The following is a 17,717-nucleotide window of genomic DNA, read 5'->3' on the forward strand; positions in this document are numbered from 1 at the left end:
ACATAAGAGTTAACAGTCATAGCGGCAACATACCCTGTGTCAACTCTTATGTAACCTCCTCAATACACCTTCTACTACAGGTTGGGTAAGTGCTGTTGTATACTAATTATGGACACCGCACCTTCATAATCTGTACAATCATTAGATTGCTGTTTTGCCTCTACATGTGTATGTGTGTGTGTGTATAGATAGATAAACTTTGTGACTTAAAAAGAAGAAAGAAATGAACAGAAATCTGTCCTTTTTACGTTCCAATGAATTTTTTAAATAATAATTATTTTAAAATTCTTTTATTTTAATGCCCTCCCACGCACAAGAAGACTCTTCTCTAGTCTTCAAGCTTTTCCCTGAAAACTCACCTCTTCAGGCAGCTTATAAAATTCCAGAACTGCCTTAATAAACCTTTCCTATCCAAGTAAACCCCACTGTACAGTCCTCACAGACCCTCACTTTCCCATCCTCCTGACCAACATTGCTGGGTCACTGTATCATACAGCCTTCCAAGAACCTCTGCAATCTGATGGACCATTATGCTATAGAGAACACCTATCCTTTTCTATCAATGCCTATTTCCCTATAGACTGTAATCTTTTGAGCAGGGCCTTCCTACTCCTATGTCTGACTGTAACTACTCAGTTTTTTGCATTATCGCTGTTGTTTCCGGTTTTGCTGCACTATGTAGAAACTGCTAATACAAAAATAATTTACAGAAGGGTTTACATTATTCCTTATAATATACATTAACGTGTCCAACCGAGTTCCTCACTGATAACCACTACTCACTGGTTTATACAGGTAATTTCACTGTACAACATTACTTTTCCAAAGCATATTCTCGCTGGTTTATTATTATTAGTCTACAAATAGCCAATATCTCCCGTAGAGATTGCAGCATTTGACACCATTGACGTGTGAAGTTTTTTAATGCTAGAAGAATATTGTTTTAGTGTTTGCAGAAGGATCAAGGCATCAGATTCTATGAACGTTTTATGCCGCGGAGCTGAAGCAAGTCCTTCTGTATCAACTTCTGTAGGGTTGAAATCATCTGATGCAATAAGTCATAGTCTAGATTTAAAACTCGCTAGCGCCACCTGCAGTTCTTCCATGCACCCCGCCCCATAAATTTCCACCTTCTCTTCCTCCTTCCGGTGTCCTCCTGTCCTTCCTCTTTGCACACGTCTGTCAGTTACCCCCCACCGCGTGTGAATAACAGCACCTGGGACATGATCACGTGTCCTTACAGAAGAGGAAAGGTGCTTCATTACACCCCCAACCTCATTCGTGCCCCCCCCCCCCTGCCTGCCATTTACCATTTTAATCTCTGAAATTATTAATGACAAGAGGGTAATGGCGTCTCCACAGCAACCGATAGGGAAGGTCAGCAGGAGTTTATCTTATCTGGATAGAAAAGGGTTACTAATTAGAGAAAGGTAATGCTCAGCATTGGGACAAGGCCGACTCTATCAGCCTTTCACAGTGAATGCATAATGCAATTCATCTGGAGGGGCTCCCGCGAGGGGACAGGGGGGGTTACAGTGATATTAGGGATGGACTTTGGTTCATGAGTGCATTTGGATTATATCCTTTGCACAAACTGATTTACTACTGAAATCTCGTTCGCACCAATGGGAAAGTGCAAAAATCTCATATGAAATCTGAAAGATGTCCCTTTTTGAAGACTAGGGTTGACCACTTTGACCCAGTGCATGACTGTTCTAAGCAGGTATTACCAACTTTCATAATGCTGGAGGTTAGGTGGCTATCGGTGTACATCCTCTCTATGTACGATGCTGCATTTGAAAATTGTTGTCCAGCAAAGACCAACAACTGTTCAGCATTATCGGAAAAAGATTATCCTGTAAAATATGGCATCTGCGTGTCCTTGTCCCCAGCCTGTTGTTGGCATTGGGGGTGAAAATCACCCAATCGCTGTTCTCTCCTTGTATTCTCTTGGATGAGGTGCAATAACATATTGTGGTGTAATAGTGTTTCCAAGAAAGCAGCTGGGATTGTCCCAGTTTGTTACCATTCAAAAAAATGCAAACGTTATTTCCGTTCATTAAATGGGTTGACTAGATTTGAACAACCTGATCTCTAATTGTAAGCATTATCCAAAATGGATCCCGCCAGAAATCCCTCTAGAAAACCATTTTGTGAAAATGACAGGTATGCCAGAAAGGTTCCAATATTACAACTAAATCCCTTTTCAGACACCATCATAACCCAGCTGGGACCCTGTACTCAAAGCATGCGTTTAAGCCGGGGTTACCCCTTCTACACACAGGTGACACTTTATAAATAAAGGATAATTATAATGGTGTATGTTCCTTTGTGCATTCAAACTGAATTGTATAGTTTGGTTACTATAGTTTAGTTACTTCGGATTGATCTGATAAGTGCACGCTATAACACTCCCCCCCCCCAAATAATTCCCACTTCATCAATATCTGCGCTGAAGAGCTGACAGTCTAAAGATCTGTGCAGAATGAAATAACCTGAAACCAGATCCTAAGTTTAAATGTTGCCTTTTTTAAGGAAAAATAAGTCATATAGTCGACGGTAGATCCGACAATGGAACGTCTGTAAGTACAGATCCATCTGTGTTGGCAGGACACGTTCTGCTTAGAATTCTGTTACCATGTTTATGCGCTCTTTTCCGGCGTCTGAAAGCAGACACATGTACAGCTAATTGTTATGGATCTATATACATTGCTGGGTGGTAGGGGCCGGATGACCGTGGCCATTTCTAGTGTAAGACCATTAATTCTCCGGAGAGTCCCTTCCAGAAGACACAATAGAAAGTTGGAAAGCTCGCTTTAAGTACTGTTAAGGTGGAAGTTATCTTGTGCTGCTTAGTGATGCCATATTTATTCTGCAAGTAAGGGAAGCCTCATAATTCACACACTTGTGCCAGGCTGACTCTGCTGTCTGCTAAAGATTAAGTCCTAGTTGTGGTCTTTTAACAGATAACAACTAAACCCAGCTTTCTGCTTTATGAGGCAGTGACCAGATCCCCTGGCCGATAAGACGAGGCGGCTGGAGAGACGTAGTTATTACCATGTCGGTGTCCCAGCAATAAAGAAATCGCAGACTGCAATCTGCATAGATCGTCCGGGACCACGTTTAGCTAATGCCTTTAGGGCAACCGCAGAGGCAAAGGGTTAAACAGGCGACCTGTCTTTGACATCGGTATCGCTCTGAAAATCGAATACGGTTCCGTTATTACTGTAGATTTATTTGCAGTTTGTTATATAGTGCGGCATATTACGTTGCTCTTCAATTGGAAACGGTGATAAAACAGACTAGGTAGGCACAAACCAGCATAGAGGTAGGAGGGCCCTGCTCGCAAGTTTACAATTTATAGATGGCTTTGGTGTTGGGCTGAGGGTATAACACGGACCAAAGAGGGTGAATAAAAGGTGAGCTTTAATTTTAAGGTGGTTTTTAAAGCTGTTTTTTAGTGTGAATATTGATATACTGTTCTGTGTTGTGGCATGGAGCTGTGCGTTGCGGCACTGGAGGGCGGAGCTGTGCATTATGGAGCTAGAGCAGTGGATTGTGGTCAGGAATCAACCCATGACCCACAAGTGTGGCACAGTGGTTACCATTGGTGTGAGGCGTCGTAGTAGAACAGTATATCTGGGCTCTGTAATGCATCAGTAGAAAGGTGCAGAGAGGGTAATTTAACAGCGATCTCATGTAGGGTTAGGCCCCAGGGAATCAATTCAGAATGGCCACATGTCCTGAAAGCTGATCTGGCCACATGTTGACAAGTTCATTAGGCGACGGTCACTTTAGTGTTCTGTTTAGGCTTAAATATAGTTAAAAAAATGTTATGTTGACTTGCAAAATTACAACATAATAAACAAGACAACATATCCTACAACCCCCGACCTCAGGATACCATGATACATGTCCTATACCAGAGTGTCCGAAATTCCACCATTTGCTCAATCAACATCAAATGATTTTCCAAGTCCATCCGTAAACCAGAACTTACTTTTCCTGTGCGATAGAACCAGGATAGTAATAGAATATATACAGGTAGGAGGGCCCTGCTTACAATCTATAGGAATAACGACCATATATAGCTAATTACAATTTAAGAAAGTTCTGATCCATAAGATCGTTCAGTTCTCCTTGTATACGCCAAGCCCCACACCGCTGTCTTGGCCTTGTACGCACAGTCAGGTGTCTGTGTGAGGATGGGAGGATGCTACTCAATCATCCACTTAAGTAGATCGGCAAACAGTTCAAACACTGCCCTCCTTTACTCTGTTTTGGAAGAAGGTTTAACTTTAAGATAATACTCTCTCCCCCAGATCCTTAATTGCAAAGTGATTGATAAACATCAGACCCTTGTTTTACAAGCAGCAAAGTCCTATTTAAGCTCCTGCGGGTTTGATGGAAAGCATCTGCTTGCTGACGACTCTCTCCCTGTTGAAGATGAATTCAGGGTCACCGTGGATGGAACCTAATCTGCTTTCTATCGAGTCACTTTGTGGGGGGGAACGTCTTCCTTCATTCCTCAGAGTTCACTACTCTCTGTTCTGCTCAGGGTCGTGGTCCAAGAGACAATCTGAAAAGTGTTTTTTTTCTGTATGAAAATATTCAGCGTTTCTCTCTTTCTCTCTCGACCCAGTCGGACCACTGAATAGCACTGCAGGACCTATAAAGCACTGGTTTGATGCTAGGCAATGCCAGGCTGCTCTGGCATGCATTGTCATAGAGGCCCGCATTGAATTGCATTTGTGCCAATTATTCCTCCGAGTCTCCTCTGAATAGCATTCCGGAATCTGCAGCTAAATCGCCACCCGCAGGGCGTAGAAATTAATTGTATGCAAAAGTGTTTCTTTGGAAACCTGAAAACGAATGTTTTACATGCTCCAGGGAAATGCCCGCTGAAGCCCTTGACCGGCACAGCTTGGGTCACTTGCATACAGAATATGAATGCGATGCATCTGGCCTGTGTGCCATGTAGCCCCTCGATAATGACCAGAAACCCGTGTGGTTGTTCTGGCATTATTTAGTATATAAGGGTTCTTATATCCTGCCTGGAATTAATGGTAATAACCAACGAATAAGGAATCCTGAAAGGCCTTTTAATGCATTGGGCCTAATTCAGGGCTACATCGCAGTAGTGTATGGCCACCTACAGAATAGGTTTGGGTGCTTGGTGCTCTTGATAAAGGTACTGTAGCACCAATTATTATAATTATCCTTTATATGGTGCCACAAGGGATCCATATTACAGAGTACATAAAAAAATAAGCAAAATCGGACACCGTGACTTACAGCTGAAGACAATAGAGGACAAGTACAGGGCACATAACTACAACTTTATTAGCAGTGGACAAGTACAGGGTACATAACCACAGCTGCATCAGCAGAGGACAAGTACAGGGCACATAACCACAGCTGCATCAGCGGAGGACAAGTACAGGGCACATAACCACAGCCGCATCAGTGGAGGACAAGTACAGGGCACATAACCACAGCTGCATCAGCAGAAGACAAGTACAGGGCACATAACCACAGCTGCATCAGCAGAGGACAAGTATAGGGCACATAACCACAGCTGCATCAGCGGAGGACAAGTACAGGGTACATAACCACAGCTGCATCAGCTGAGAACAAGTACAGGGCACATAACCACAGCTGTATCTGTGGAGGACAAGTACAGGGTACATAACCACAGCCGCATCAGCGGAGGTCAAGTACAGGGCACATAACCACAGCTGCATCAGCAGAAGACAAGTACAGGGCACATAACCACAGCTGCATCAGCAGAAGACAAGTACAGGGCACATAACCACAGCTGCGTCAGCAGAAGACAAGTACAGGGCACATAACCACAGCTGCGTCAGCAGAGGACAAGTACAGGGCACATAACCACAGCTGCGTCAGCAGAGGACAAGTACAGGGTACATAACCACAGCTGCATCAGCAGAGGACACTGACATAAGTATCAGGGTGGCAGAAAACTACAGGATTTGGTGCCATCGAAGATGGTTTAAGTAAGATTAGGATCACTTAAGGGAGGAGGGCCCTGCTCACTAGCGTTTACATTGTACTTCATGATTAATTTAGAAAACTCCTTTTTATAAAGGTGTCTTTTTTTTTTTTCTTGTCCACACGAGCACAAATCTTTAATTACATGGGAACTGCTCAGCCAATTAAGTATTGATTTAGCGACGACCCTCTCAGTGAAGAGCTGTTTAGTGCTTGAGGTACCTGTCGGCTGCTTTGTATTTTAGGGTAAGCAATGGGTCAGCCACAATCCGGAACTTGCATTTTCTTTTTGTTTTTTTTTGTTTTAGAATGTTATCAGTTTTATCTGTGTTACATTCATTACATGTTGGTGCACTGTGGAGCGGGAAAAAAAAGAAAACCTGAAATTATTAGATGAGGCGATAATCAGAATGGCATTTAGCTTGTTTATTTCACCATTTTAACAAAAACCCTTGAATTTAACATAATACACGGAAGATATTCCTCATCAATGGGAATCATTTGTTTACATTTTAAATTAAAAGTCTTTTTAAGCTGACCAACTAAATACTTGCTTTGTAGGCAGCCATTTTTTGGGCAGAGCTTCATTAAAAGTCATGTGTCACCTTATTGATATACTGGAAACGGAAGATGTAAATGACATAATTTAGTGTTCATTCTAGCATGCTGCACCTTCCAAAACCTGTGCAGTTCCTCTTCCCTGCCTGGGGTGTCGCTCTCTGCTGTGGTGATTCTAGCACATGCTGGTCTGTATATCAGTGCTGAAATACAGACCACACTGTGACCCCACCAGGCAGGGAAGATGAACTGCACAGGTTTTTGAACGGCAGGTAGAGTTGGCTGTACCGTATATATCTGGAGGGGCAATGCCCGAACAGTCCATCAGTGTCGGCAACTGGTTTATTGTAATTATTTGAAGAATGAGAAATGCAGAATTTAGTGGACAGATCCATCTTTCTGTGCTTTGGTGTTTTTTCTAGAGGGTGTTAAGGGGCAAAGATTTCTATTTCCCAATATCCTCACCGAGCGCTTCCCCATTCACAAATGCGACCTTTAAACTGGACTGTTCCACTGTATACTGAGTCAGTGATTTTCAACCTTTTTTACCGACACTAAATAAGATTTTAAAATTGCCAAGGCACACCATGAGATCCCCACAGGGCAAAACACATTGGCCCCCACAGGAAAAAAAACCCAAACCTATTGGCCCCCATATAAAAACAATCACACTGGTCCCCACAGGTAACACAAATAAAATACATTGGCCCTTTACATGAAAAGAAGAGACCAGTAAATAACAGTTGAACTGGTGGTGGCTGTAAACTGGTTTGGGCATCTCTAGATCTGGGGGCACACTTGAGAACAGCTCAAGGCACACTAGTGTACCACGGCACAGTGGTTGAAAAACACTGCTCTAAGTGAAGGTGAATGTCTGGTTGCACCATCTGCACCAGGGCTGGATTAATGGCTGCATGGGCCAGGCAGAAAATTTTCAAAGGCCTGTTGTGATGAGCGTGTCCATCCCTTACCCAATCAGCCCCAATTTCCCCCTAAATATGCAAAAGTATAAAAATTGCATAATTTTTTGAGTGAAATAGAAATGCAATTTTAAAATATTGTATTGATTTATGGCTGATTGTGTGGCCAACTGGTGTCCGGCCATCATCCTGCTGTCGTCAGGCTTATAGGCCTATTTATGTGGCGGTCTGGAGCTGTTGTCCTGTTCACCTCGTGGTCTTGTCCTGATCAGTGCAGCACTGGGGTGAACTGAACACGCACTGTCTGATAGAGTTTTGCAAACCTTGGTGGCGGCTAGTCGCTGGTTCCTAGTGGCTGCATAGGCCTTGGTCTCCTGACTGCAGATTTTAAGCACAAGCTGCGACTGCCTACTGTTTGTTTTGGGAACTGGGTCCACTTTAATGGATCAGAACTTTGTCTCAATATGCAGCTGGTGATCTGACTATCCTTAGTTACAATTGAGATCTAGGGATGCTCCACTACATTCTGGGTACTATAAAAATAAAAATCAACCATTGAATAAAAATAAAAAGTTTAATTTATCCCAGTGCTTACTGCACAGGAGACGTCAACTTCTCTACAGCTTCCATGGGATCTACCCAAAGGGTTAATCTACCTTTTGCGCCGTGCCTCACCAACTGCGGTGGGGTGATGGGAGGGGCGCTGACATCCCTCCCATGGACTCCAGGCTGGTGGGAAAGTTAGGATGTGTTACTATTTTCTATCTGTTATCGCCTTTCCTTATCGGCCTGCTCTTGTCTGCATGCCTGGCCGCTGATACCGCGTGGTCTTTCACTTGCCAGCCTGGAATTCTTTCTCTTTAAAACACTTTTTTTTTTTTTTTTACTTCTTCTTCTTTCTTTTAATTTAGTGGATGAACGAGGAGCATTTCTGAAACGGTTTATTATTTCACTGTTGAAAGAAATTAATACGGCCTTTAATTTGGGTGAAGCGCTCAGACAATCACTCGGAATCCTTTTGTCCTTTGAACCGTGGCTGCCCCCCATTCTTCATGGTGCTCGTCCCCAGGCCCCCGCTGCTCTTCACTGGGGGCTTGGTTCTCTGCCATGGTCATCGCTTTAACTACTTCGTAGAAAGCCAGAATTCAAAGGGTCTATCTGATAAATAGCCGTTTTATTACTGCTTAACACCGTGACTGCTGCAGTAGTTCCCCAAATTGACTGCCATGTTCTGCAGAAGGTATCGTTCAGCTTGGCTTTCTAGATGTATGGATCCACCCCAGAATTGTAGATTCCAACAACAAGAATGCTATAATAGCACTTCAGACACCTAATTAAATCTTTAGTTTTGTAACTTTTTAGAGATAACTAATTTAATGGGGTTTTTTTTTTGGCTGATTTGTGTCTGTAAGTTGAGCTATGGGAGAAGGTCTAGCACAGGGGTGACCAAACAGGTCCTCGAGATCTACCAGCAGTTCTCCTTTCCCAGACCACCTAGCTGGAGCACAGGTGCAGTCATTACTGTCACATTTTCAAACGTGCTGCATTCATTCCTACCTGACACATTCTACAGATTCACACGTGGCCTGGAAAACACGGACTGGTGGTAAATCTCAAGGACCGTTTTGGCTACACCTGGTCTAGCGGAAAACCACTAAGGGCCCGATTCTGAAATGCACGCTTCTGTGCGGAGACCATGTGATTGCATGGAGCTCTTCCGTCCTGTGGATGTGTAAGCTTGGTTCCCTGTGGACAGAGATGTTTTGGGGCAAGGGGCAAGTGTAAGACCACATACTAATGATGGTGGTTGCTGCTGTGGTCATAAGTCCATGGGCGGGATGGGCTGCCACATCTCTTGCCCTGAATAATGGATGTAATGTTCGGGTGTGTTCATTAGGTCAGCAATGTCTAGGGTGACACCAAAGGTCAACATGCACAAGGTTTTTTTTTATCAATGTTGACACCTGAGCATTTGGACCCCATTTTTGTGTTCCCAATCGTAGTGTACGTGATGGTAACGTTTTAAAAAGTTACTAAAATGGAGAAAAATTTGTGAAAAACTCATGTCGACATTTTGCTTTGACCATGTCGACCTACCATCCAGACCCCGTGTTGCTCATCTTTACGTGAGTTGCATAATTTGCTCTTTTGTAGTAAAACTTCAGTGTCCCTCCTTCATCCTTGGAAATATTAAATGGTAAATTTATCCTCCTTTAAAGTGGTTTGTGCACTAGATTATTGTATCCTGCATTCTGCCCATGTTTCCTCCCTATGGGGGAGATCTCTAACCTAAAAAATGCGGTAAAACCCCAGTTATCGGGGTCTTTACCACATTTTGGGATGCACTAAGCATCCCCCGCCGGGTTACCGTGGCGGGGGGGCATCGCCAGAAAAATCTGGGATGCCCCATAGAAGCCTATGGGTTTCTACCGCAACCCCCCCCCCCCCTCACCTGTGTCCAGGCAGCACAGAGCTGTGCTGCCCGGTCCTGTGACCTCCTCCCTGCACTATGATCCTCTTCCGGGTGCAGGGAGGAGGAGAGCCTGGTGCAGCAGCGCTGACTCTCACCGCAAAGGACAGCTCTTAACGCAAGTGCTGTCCTTTGCCAGAATTATTGCATATGTTAGTGCATATGCGATAATCATGAATGCGATGGGCGGCGATAGGGGGCGGGGCTGGGGTGCGGATGTTAGAACACCCCCCCCCTATGTCTAGGTAGACAGTCGATGGGTCGACATGCACAAGGTGAACAGTAACAAAATGTTGATACAAGCAAAAAGTCTTGAATAATACGCAGCAGAAGAAAACAAAAATGTTGCAGCACACACCGTTATTGACACCCAGTTTCCGGTGTCTTTCACATTGCACCAAGCTGGTTGCACTGTACTGCCATATTACGTCACATACCGACAGCATTACCAAAAGATGTATGCGCCACTCAGAGGTTAGATTTTAATATGAGCAAAATTCTGATTGATCGGTGACATGTAGCCAGTGGTGGCTCCAGCGGGGGGGCTGCAGCACAGTTTAAAATTCAAATAGAGGAGCTGCACCAAGTACCTTCAACTGCCCTTCCAATCTGACTCATTGGCAGTTTTACGTTCCCCTCCTATTTGAAGTTTCAACTGTGCTGCAGCCCCACCCCTGGATCCGCCATTGCATGGGTTACTGTATACTTCTCCATGTATATTGATCCCTTCACCATCCATTCAGAAACCTAAAGCTTATTTATTAGGAGCCAATGTGTTTAAACTTGTGTTCCTGAAAATGTAACAATACGGCCGAACAAGTGAGAGATGGCGATAGTTACGCAGTGAATCGATGTGGATTGAAGGAATTTAATGAGTTAATTGCGTCTTATCTGCTGGTGTTAATTCCCCGGATGCCGTCAGTCTATCAAGCGAGGGTGGCTGGGAGACCCCATTATAATGTAGTAATAATAGCAGAAGATTCTGTAGAATGGCGGGAGCTATGCTGTGAGGGGATTTTGTTCACCCCCCCCCTCTCCTCCGCATTTCAGTGACCAGCCAAGTAATTCCATTTTTAAACCATGAAAAAGGACGCTGATGAAATTCCGCTATCAGCGACAAACCAATATGCAAAATATCTCTCTGCAAATCAAATGGCTATTATGTTTTCATTCCCATTCCAGCGCATTTGCTTAATGAAGAATAGACAGATCAGTCTGTCGGAGGATGTCTGTGAGAGGTGATAAGTGCCAGCTATCCCAGTGAAGTGAGCCAGAGACAGACATTTCTCTCTGCCCCCCCTCCCCAAACCCCCTTCCTCTAAACTCCCCTCACAGCCTTGGCGTCTTGCTTCAGCCTGGCAGCTTGTCAGCCCAGCAGCTGCTTGTGTGGAACGTGGGCATGGCCAGCTGCTGATGGAGCTAGCGACCAATACGGGCTGATACATATACTTGGGTTTTATCGTTTTTTGTTGTGTGTGTTTGTTTTTTTTTTGTGTTTTTTTTTTAATACTGTTCTCCATTACTGCAACAGGCTGTGTAAAGTCTGTCAGTGGTTCTTCCTTTATATGCTCCATTATAAAAATAAATGTCTGTGTCCTTCATGGCGCAGTTGTCAACCACAAAGGAGAACTCGATATGCAATAGAGTACAGGTGCCCAACCCCTGCTGTGTCTTTTTGCCAGACCATAGAATAATGTGCGGTAGTCTTGGCACAATAGCCATTTTCATTATGGCATTGTTTAATCCGCATTACTTCTACCTCCAAAACTTTTCACGTGCTGCTCCCTTTCTCTGGAACTCTCTCCCTCTCTTCCATTAGACTCTCCACCTCTCTACAAAACTTCAAACAACCCTCCTCTTCTCCAAATCTAGCCAACTCTCATCATAACCCTATGTTCCACACGATCACCCGTATCTGTCTACCTCTTCCCCTTTTAGAACGTAATCTCTCGCGAGCAGGGCCCTCTTCCCTTATGAGTTTTTCCTTCTCTTACATAAACAGTCTTCGATGGCACCAAATCCTGCATTTTTCTGCCACCCTGATACTTATTTAAATGTCATCCTACTGTATGATGCAGCTATGTATATGTACTTGTCCTCTATTGTATTCAGCTGAAGCCACTTTCCTGATTTGCTTATTCGTTGATGTTTGAAATTGGGTGCTGCAGATCCCTTGTGGCACCATATAAATAAAGGACATTAACTATAATCATAATACTAAATAATTGTTTATTCTATACCACAGCAGGGCCAGAGAGTTGGTATTGCCAATCCTACACAGCCCCCATGAAATTCGGACCATTACATACCCAGAGGTGTAGCCGTGAGGGGATACTGCTCATTAGAGGCTACTTTGGCTGGATTCCGGCCTGATATTTCCTGCTGCTGTACATCAATGTGGGCAAAGAGAAATGTTGGGTAAAGTTTGGTGCTTTACAATTCTAAAAGCCCCCGTTTCTTCAGGTTCCCCAAGTCCGCTGGAATTTGGTCTTTAAGAACCTGTAACACTGAAGGTTTTCCATTCTTGTTGGACACAGGCCCTATACTTTCTTCTATCTTTTTACAAAAAAGGAAGCATTGGGGGGTCAAGGAAAGGTCAGATCCCATAGATCTCTTTACTTTTGATTTCCATACAATGAGAGCCCTTCGTTTTGTATGCTCTCTGTGTAAGGAATTTTATAACCTTCCTAATTTGGGGGAGATTATGAGCGGCCAATTCGACCACCCAACATTTGAAACAGTCCCAGGAAGCAGAACTGGGACTGTTTGTATGGAGCAAGGAACAAAGGAGGTTCAAAACAAGGACAGTGAGGGCTTCAATGTTTGTGCGGTCTGACATTATGCATACACAGGAAAGCCGCTGTACAGTCATTATAGTAGGTAATAATAAATATATATGTGTGTGTGTGTGTGTGTGTGTGTGTGTATGTGTATATATATATATATATATATATATATATATATATATATATATATATATATATATATATATATATGATCATTCTGCCCTGACAAAGGGCATTTAACTACTGTACACCCCCCCTCATATGCTGACCATTGCTGGGCAGCCATTGGTTCTTCCAGCTCAGAGAGACAAGACAGTAAGATACCCGTATCCAGCGTGAAAAGGGAACGGGATGAAATTTGGGTCAGATATCACCATCTTTCCTTTTTAATCTATTTTTTTTTTTTAAGTCTGCCAGAAGACTAAATTCATTGCATTGATCTGGGGCCTGAACAGCAGGCGTTTGATCTCAGATTGTTATCAGCAGTGAATTTAAAGTTCGCTGAAAAGATCCCTTTGTTCCTTAACCGGGGCTCTTCCATTAGCCTCTGAGGGCAGATTTTATGCACGCTGTTTCCTGGGCAGGAATCTAGACGGGGTGTGAAAATATAGCTTTTATGAGATGCTAAGTAACCCGTCCTGCGCTTGAATAATACTACTGGTTGGTGTGTGTGTAAGTGTAATATAGGGTACATATTTGTCCAGCCGACAATATGGTTGCCTAAGGTGTGTGTGCACGTGAAAAAGCATACCATAAGCTGCGGTTTCCACACTCGATCTCCAACGAACCCTAACAGTGCAGGTATTCATGATATCCATGGTTAAGCCCATATCTGGTCAAATCTAATTATCTGGTGTACGAATGAAGTCACCTGTGTTCAAACAGAGATGTCCGTAAAAGGAGCTCCGTTGGGGTGTCTTGGATGGCGTTTGAGGACCACTGCCTTAAAGGGCAGCAATTGGTGTGAGTGACAGGTTACAGCATTAGAATGCTGTGGGTGCTTATGGGGTGACTATGCCCTTATTGCAGGTTGTGGTGGTATAATGAAATGCCCTCCTAGCTGGCACATAGGAACTCACTTATGTGCCCAGTGCCAGCGTCTTCTCGCTCCCTGTCAGTAAAAGTGGATCACGTGACCAGTCAGCCAAGGGTTAACTTTATCAGACACCCAGGAGCCTTGCAGCCGTGAACGAAGAAATTAGCTTAACGATGTTACATTTACAAGAGGAGAAAAGCGATTTGTTAGCTGCTGATTGTTTCTCAGCATTATCAGCGCAGACTTTAATTGTGCTGGAACTGAAATTAGCAGAATTAGAAAAATTGCCTGTGCCGGGTCTGACGGTGGCTTTCTCCACGCTCATTGTTGTGTGCTATGTATAGATTATGGGGCCTTTGTTCTCTCTGCGTAAATATACATGCCTGCAGTCAGGAAGCCTCTGAGGTCTGCGGAGAACGTCTCGTACTGTCACTATCGTGTCCCCAAAACTTTCACTCCGCAGACTGATCACAGCAGCGGCCACCGCTCACAAACCAGGTGGGCGAATGTAGGAGGACAATAGGTGGTCGGCCAAGGGCCAAAAAACAGGCTGCCGCTGGTCTTGTATGATGGAGTGTTTCACATTCTTTTTGTCCCGCATGTCAACATAGTCGACATGGACACACTCTCTGCGTTCAGCACACTGTTTAATTCTCCCACCACACTGTAGTGGATGTAAGAGCATGAAATACCACCTGTCAGCACATGTCGGTAATAAAAAAACATGAAAAACTCATGTCAACCTTTTCATTGTCGACCTAATGCTTGTGTCGACCTAAGCCATTTCAGGTGTCAATCTATATCCTGTGGACCTTCAATGGTCGACCCAATGCATGTCAACTTAGTGAATGTCTACTTTATTAGTCGGGGGGGATGCATTGGTTGACCCTGCAACTTCCAGAAAAAGGGGATTATCTGACGAAATAAAAGAAATGTTCAGGTTATTCCATTTACTGAAGATAGATTTTCTTCCTCTGGAACAATGATGATCTCTGTGCGTGTTGGTGATTATCGCCACCTTTGCTTTACCACTCATATATGTAAAGTAAATGGATGCAGTGTTGCTAGGTAATAAAGTGCAAGTACAGTATATTGTTCCCCCTACTGTACAATGTGAGGACATAAGAAACCATCACAGTATGATAGACTATATGTAAGCACTGGCTGCACTAGATGTGCAGATCTGACATTCTGAATTGTTTGCCTATGGTCTGATCCACTTTATTGTATTCGGTTGTATTCTGCTCGCCTGTGTGTAACCAATTAGATCTCCATGACCACAGTTGTACAGGTGTGTGATTGTGTGAGTGAGGAAAGGGATCATTTTATGATGCAAGGAGGGAAATGGACGCAGAAAAAGGTCACAGAGTTATATTGTGGAAGAAGCAAGGTTCCCCAGCAGCACAAAGTAGTGATATCAGGCTGCTGTCACACTGATACAGGAAGCCCCAGACTGAGAGTTATATAGTGGAAGGAGCAGGTTCCCCAGCAGCACAGAGTAGGGTTATCAGGCTGCTGTCACACTGATACAGGAAGCTTGCTTCTGGGCAGTATGGATGGTGTAATGGTTAGCATTACTGCCTCACAGCACTGAGATCATGGGTTCGATTCCCACCATGGCACTAACTGTGTGGAGTTTGTATATTCTCCCCGTACTTGTGTGGGTTTCCTCCAGGTACTCTGGTTTCCTCCCACAATCCAAAAATATACTGGTAGGTTAATTGGCTCCCAAAAAATTAACCCTAGAATGTCTGTGTGTGCATCTACATGTGGTAGGGAATATAGATTGTAAGCTACACTGGGGCAGGGACTGATGTGAATGTTCAAATATTCTCTGTAAAGCACTGCGGAATCTGTGTGCGCTATATAAGAAACTGCTAATAAATAAGCCACAGACTGAGAGTTATATATTGGAAGGAGCAGGTTCCCCAGAAGCACAGAGTAGGGATATCAGGCTGTTGTCACACTTATACAGGAAGCCACAGACTGAGAGTTATATAGTGGAATGAGTAGGGTCCCCAGCAGCACAGAGTAGGGATATCAGGCTCCTGTCACACTGACACAGGAAGCCACAGACTGAGAGTTTTATGGTGCAAGGAGCTGCTGTCACACTGAAGTAAAGCCTACTTCTATGTGAACCAAAAATCATAAATCCTTTTTACTTTCCAGCACAATATTGCTTCTGTTAAACAACCTCTAATTTTAAACCAAGTTGCATTATTCCGGTGTATAATATCTTTACTGACCATTTTATATTCAATCATAGAATCACGTAAACAAGGTGGCATCACTCACTCCCCACCAGATATAAGGAATAAAGTTATATCATATGTTACATGTGTGATCGGTATTTATGAAGTAAATGCTTTGGGGTATTTTCGTTCTGACTGACTGATCTATTTTTATAACGTGGGCTGAATTGTTGTGGTTTGATTTTCAAGGTTCTCTTGGTGAAATGGAGGAGACAGAGGAGAATCTGGCAGTGGAATCCAACCTTTCTGAAAAAGACGGAACCAGCTCGGATCTTGAAGAATCGGCAGACTGCGACTCTTCCAGCCCATCTTACAGCGACGGCCCAGAAGGTACCTCCGAGGCCTTGTCTGGTCCTGCACACAGTAGATAATATACTGTATATTAATTAGAAGCTGGTAAATCCTACAGTCACTGTTCCCTAAAGAGTTGAGGATTGGCAGCAAAGTAAAACTGTGGGACCCTTACATTCTCGTATGCTTAATATAAACAGCAGACCTTACATATTTAAGGCAATACCTACAAACAGCAATTTTCAGTGCTGCTCAGAAATCGCCCAGACTGTTTTACTAGATCACACCCCACATTGAGTTGAGAACCCCCCTGTTTTTTTTCATTTTTACGGGGGTCAATGTCTAATAGTTAGACAGGAAAAAGGTAGACGGTATGCGGTCCTTAGGTTGACCACTATTGGGCGACACTTGGAAAATGCTGACATGCATTTGGTCGACACAGCCGAAAGTGTTTCCACCCCCCCCCCCAAAAAAAAAGACTTGTTCATACTTTACTGTCTCAGTGGACATGGAGGGGGAATATACCATGTCGACCTAACGCATGTCAACATTTCCATGTGTCCTACTCCATTGTCGACCAATAGTGCTAAACCTAATGACTGTCGACCTAGAACTTGTTGATCTGCCGATTCAAACCCAAGGTAGACACAAGCAACGGGTATACAGAAAAAAGATACACACATGAAAAGGTTGACATGAGTATTTCACGGGTATTAGTGCCCATGTCGACATTTGTTGACCTGGACACTCAATTAGTATAGCACGTACCCATGCATGGCTCCCAAGTTTAACCCATGTGAATAGTAAAGCATGAAGAAGTTCAACAAAATAAATAATTTGTGAAATCTATATGTCGGTCATTTGCATGTCGACCATTTGCTTGTGTTGACCTTTTGTCAATGTCAAACTAGTGCATGTCAACCACATGGTGTCGACTTATTGACTGTTGACGTAGACACTGTCGAACTATCATCCAGATACCCTGTTTCACGGCCCAAGTACATACAGTAGCACAGGTCACAAGATTCCCAATGTGATCCATTCCCCTGTCGTTTCTGCTAGGAGACGGAGGCAGTTCTGCGCCACACTCTTTGGATCAAGATGCAGGAGATTCGGGATCACTGCCGAACCTGTGCCAAGCACTCTCGTCTCCATGTGTCTCAGGTAAATAAAGTCTTGGGCTTTTTTTAGGGGGGGGGGGGGGGGTAATTACCTGCATCTTTTATAGGTTAATGCAGTTTATTCCTATACTAAAGTTTTTCTTGCTCTCCTATTGCTGTCTGACCGCTTGCTGCTCCTTTACGGATCAGAAGTAGTAGTAGCACGCCAACTGTACGCCCGATCTACGCATGCGCTAGTAACCAACACCGTTTATTAGTCTGCCACATCTTT

The 17,717-nt window shown here is 43.8% G+C and overlaps 1 protein-coding gene across 3 annotated transcripts in view; it reads left to right on the top strand.

The window, feature by feature from the left end:
• The window catches only part of ZFPM1 (zinc finger protein, FOG family member 1), an 87,774-nt gene that overhangs the window by 31,571 nt on the left and 38,486 nt on the right, over nucleotides 1–17,717 (top strand). For all 3 annotated transcript variants that reach the window (XM_083165159.1, XM_083165160.1, XM_083165161.1), the window contains exons 2-3: nucleotides 16,224–16,364; nucleotides 17,388–17,489. In XM_083165159.1, coding sequence (XP_083021285.1) covers nucleotides 16,224–16,364; nucleotides 17,388–17,489 — 243 coding nt within the window. The remainder of the gene's footprint in view (nucleotides 1–16,223; nucleotides 16,365–17,387; nucleotides 17,490–17,717) is intronic.

Source organism: Crinia signifera, chromosome 11 (assembly GCF_055691185.1).
Source record: "Crinia signifera chromosome 11, ASM5569118v1, whole genome shotgun sequence".
NCBI lineage: Eukaryota > Metazoa > Chordata > Amphibia > Anura > Myobatrachidae > Crinia > Crinia signifera.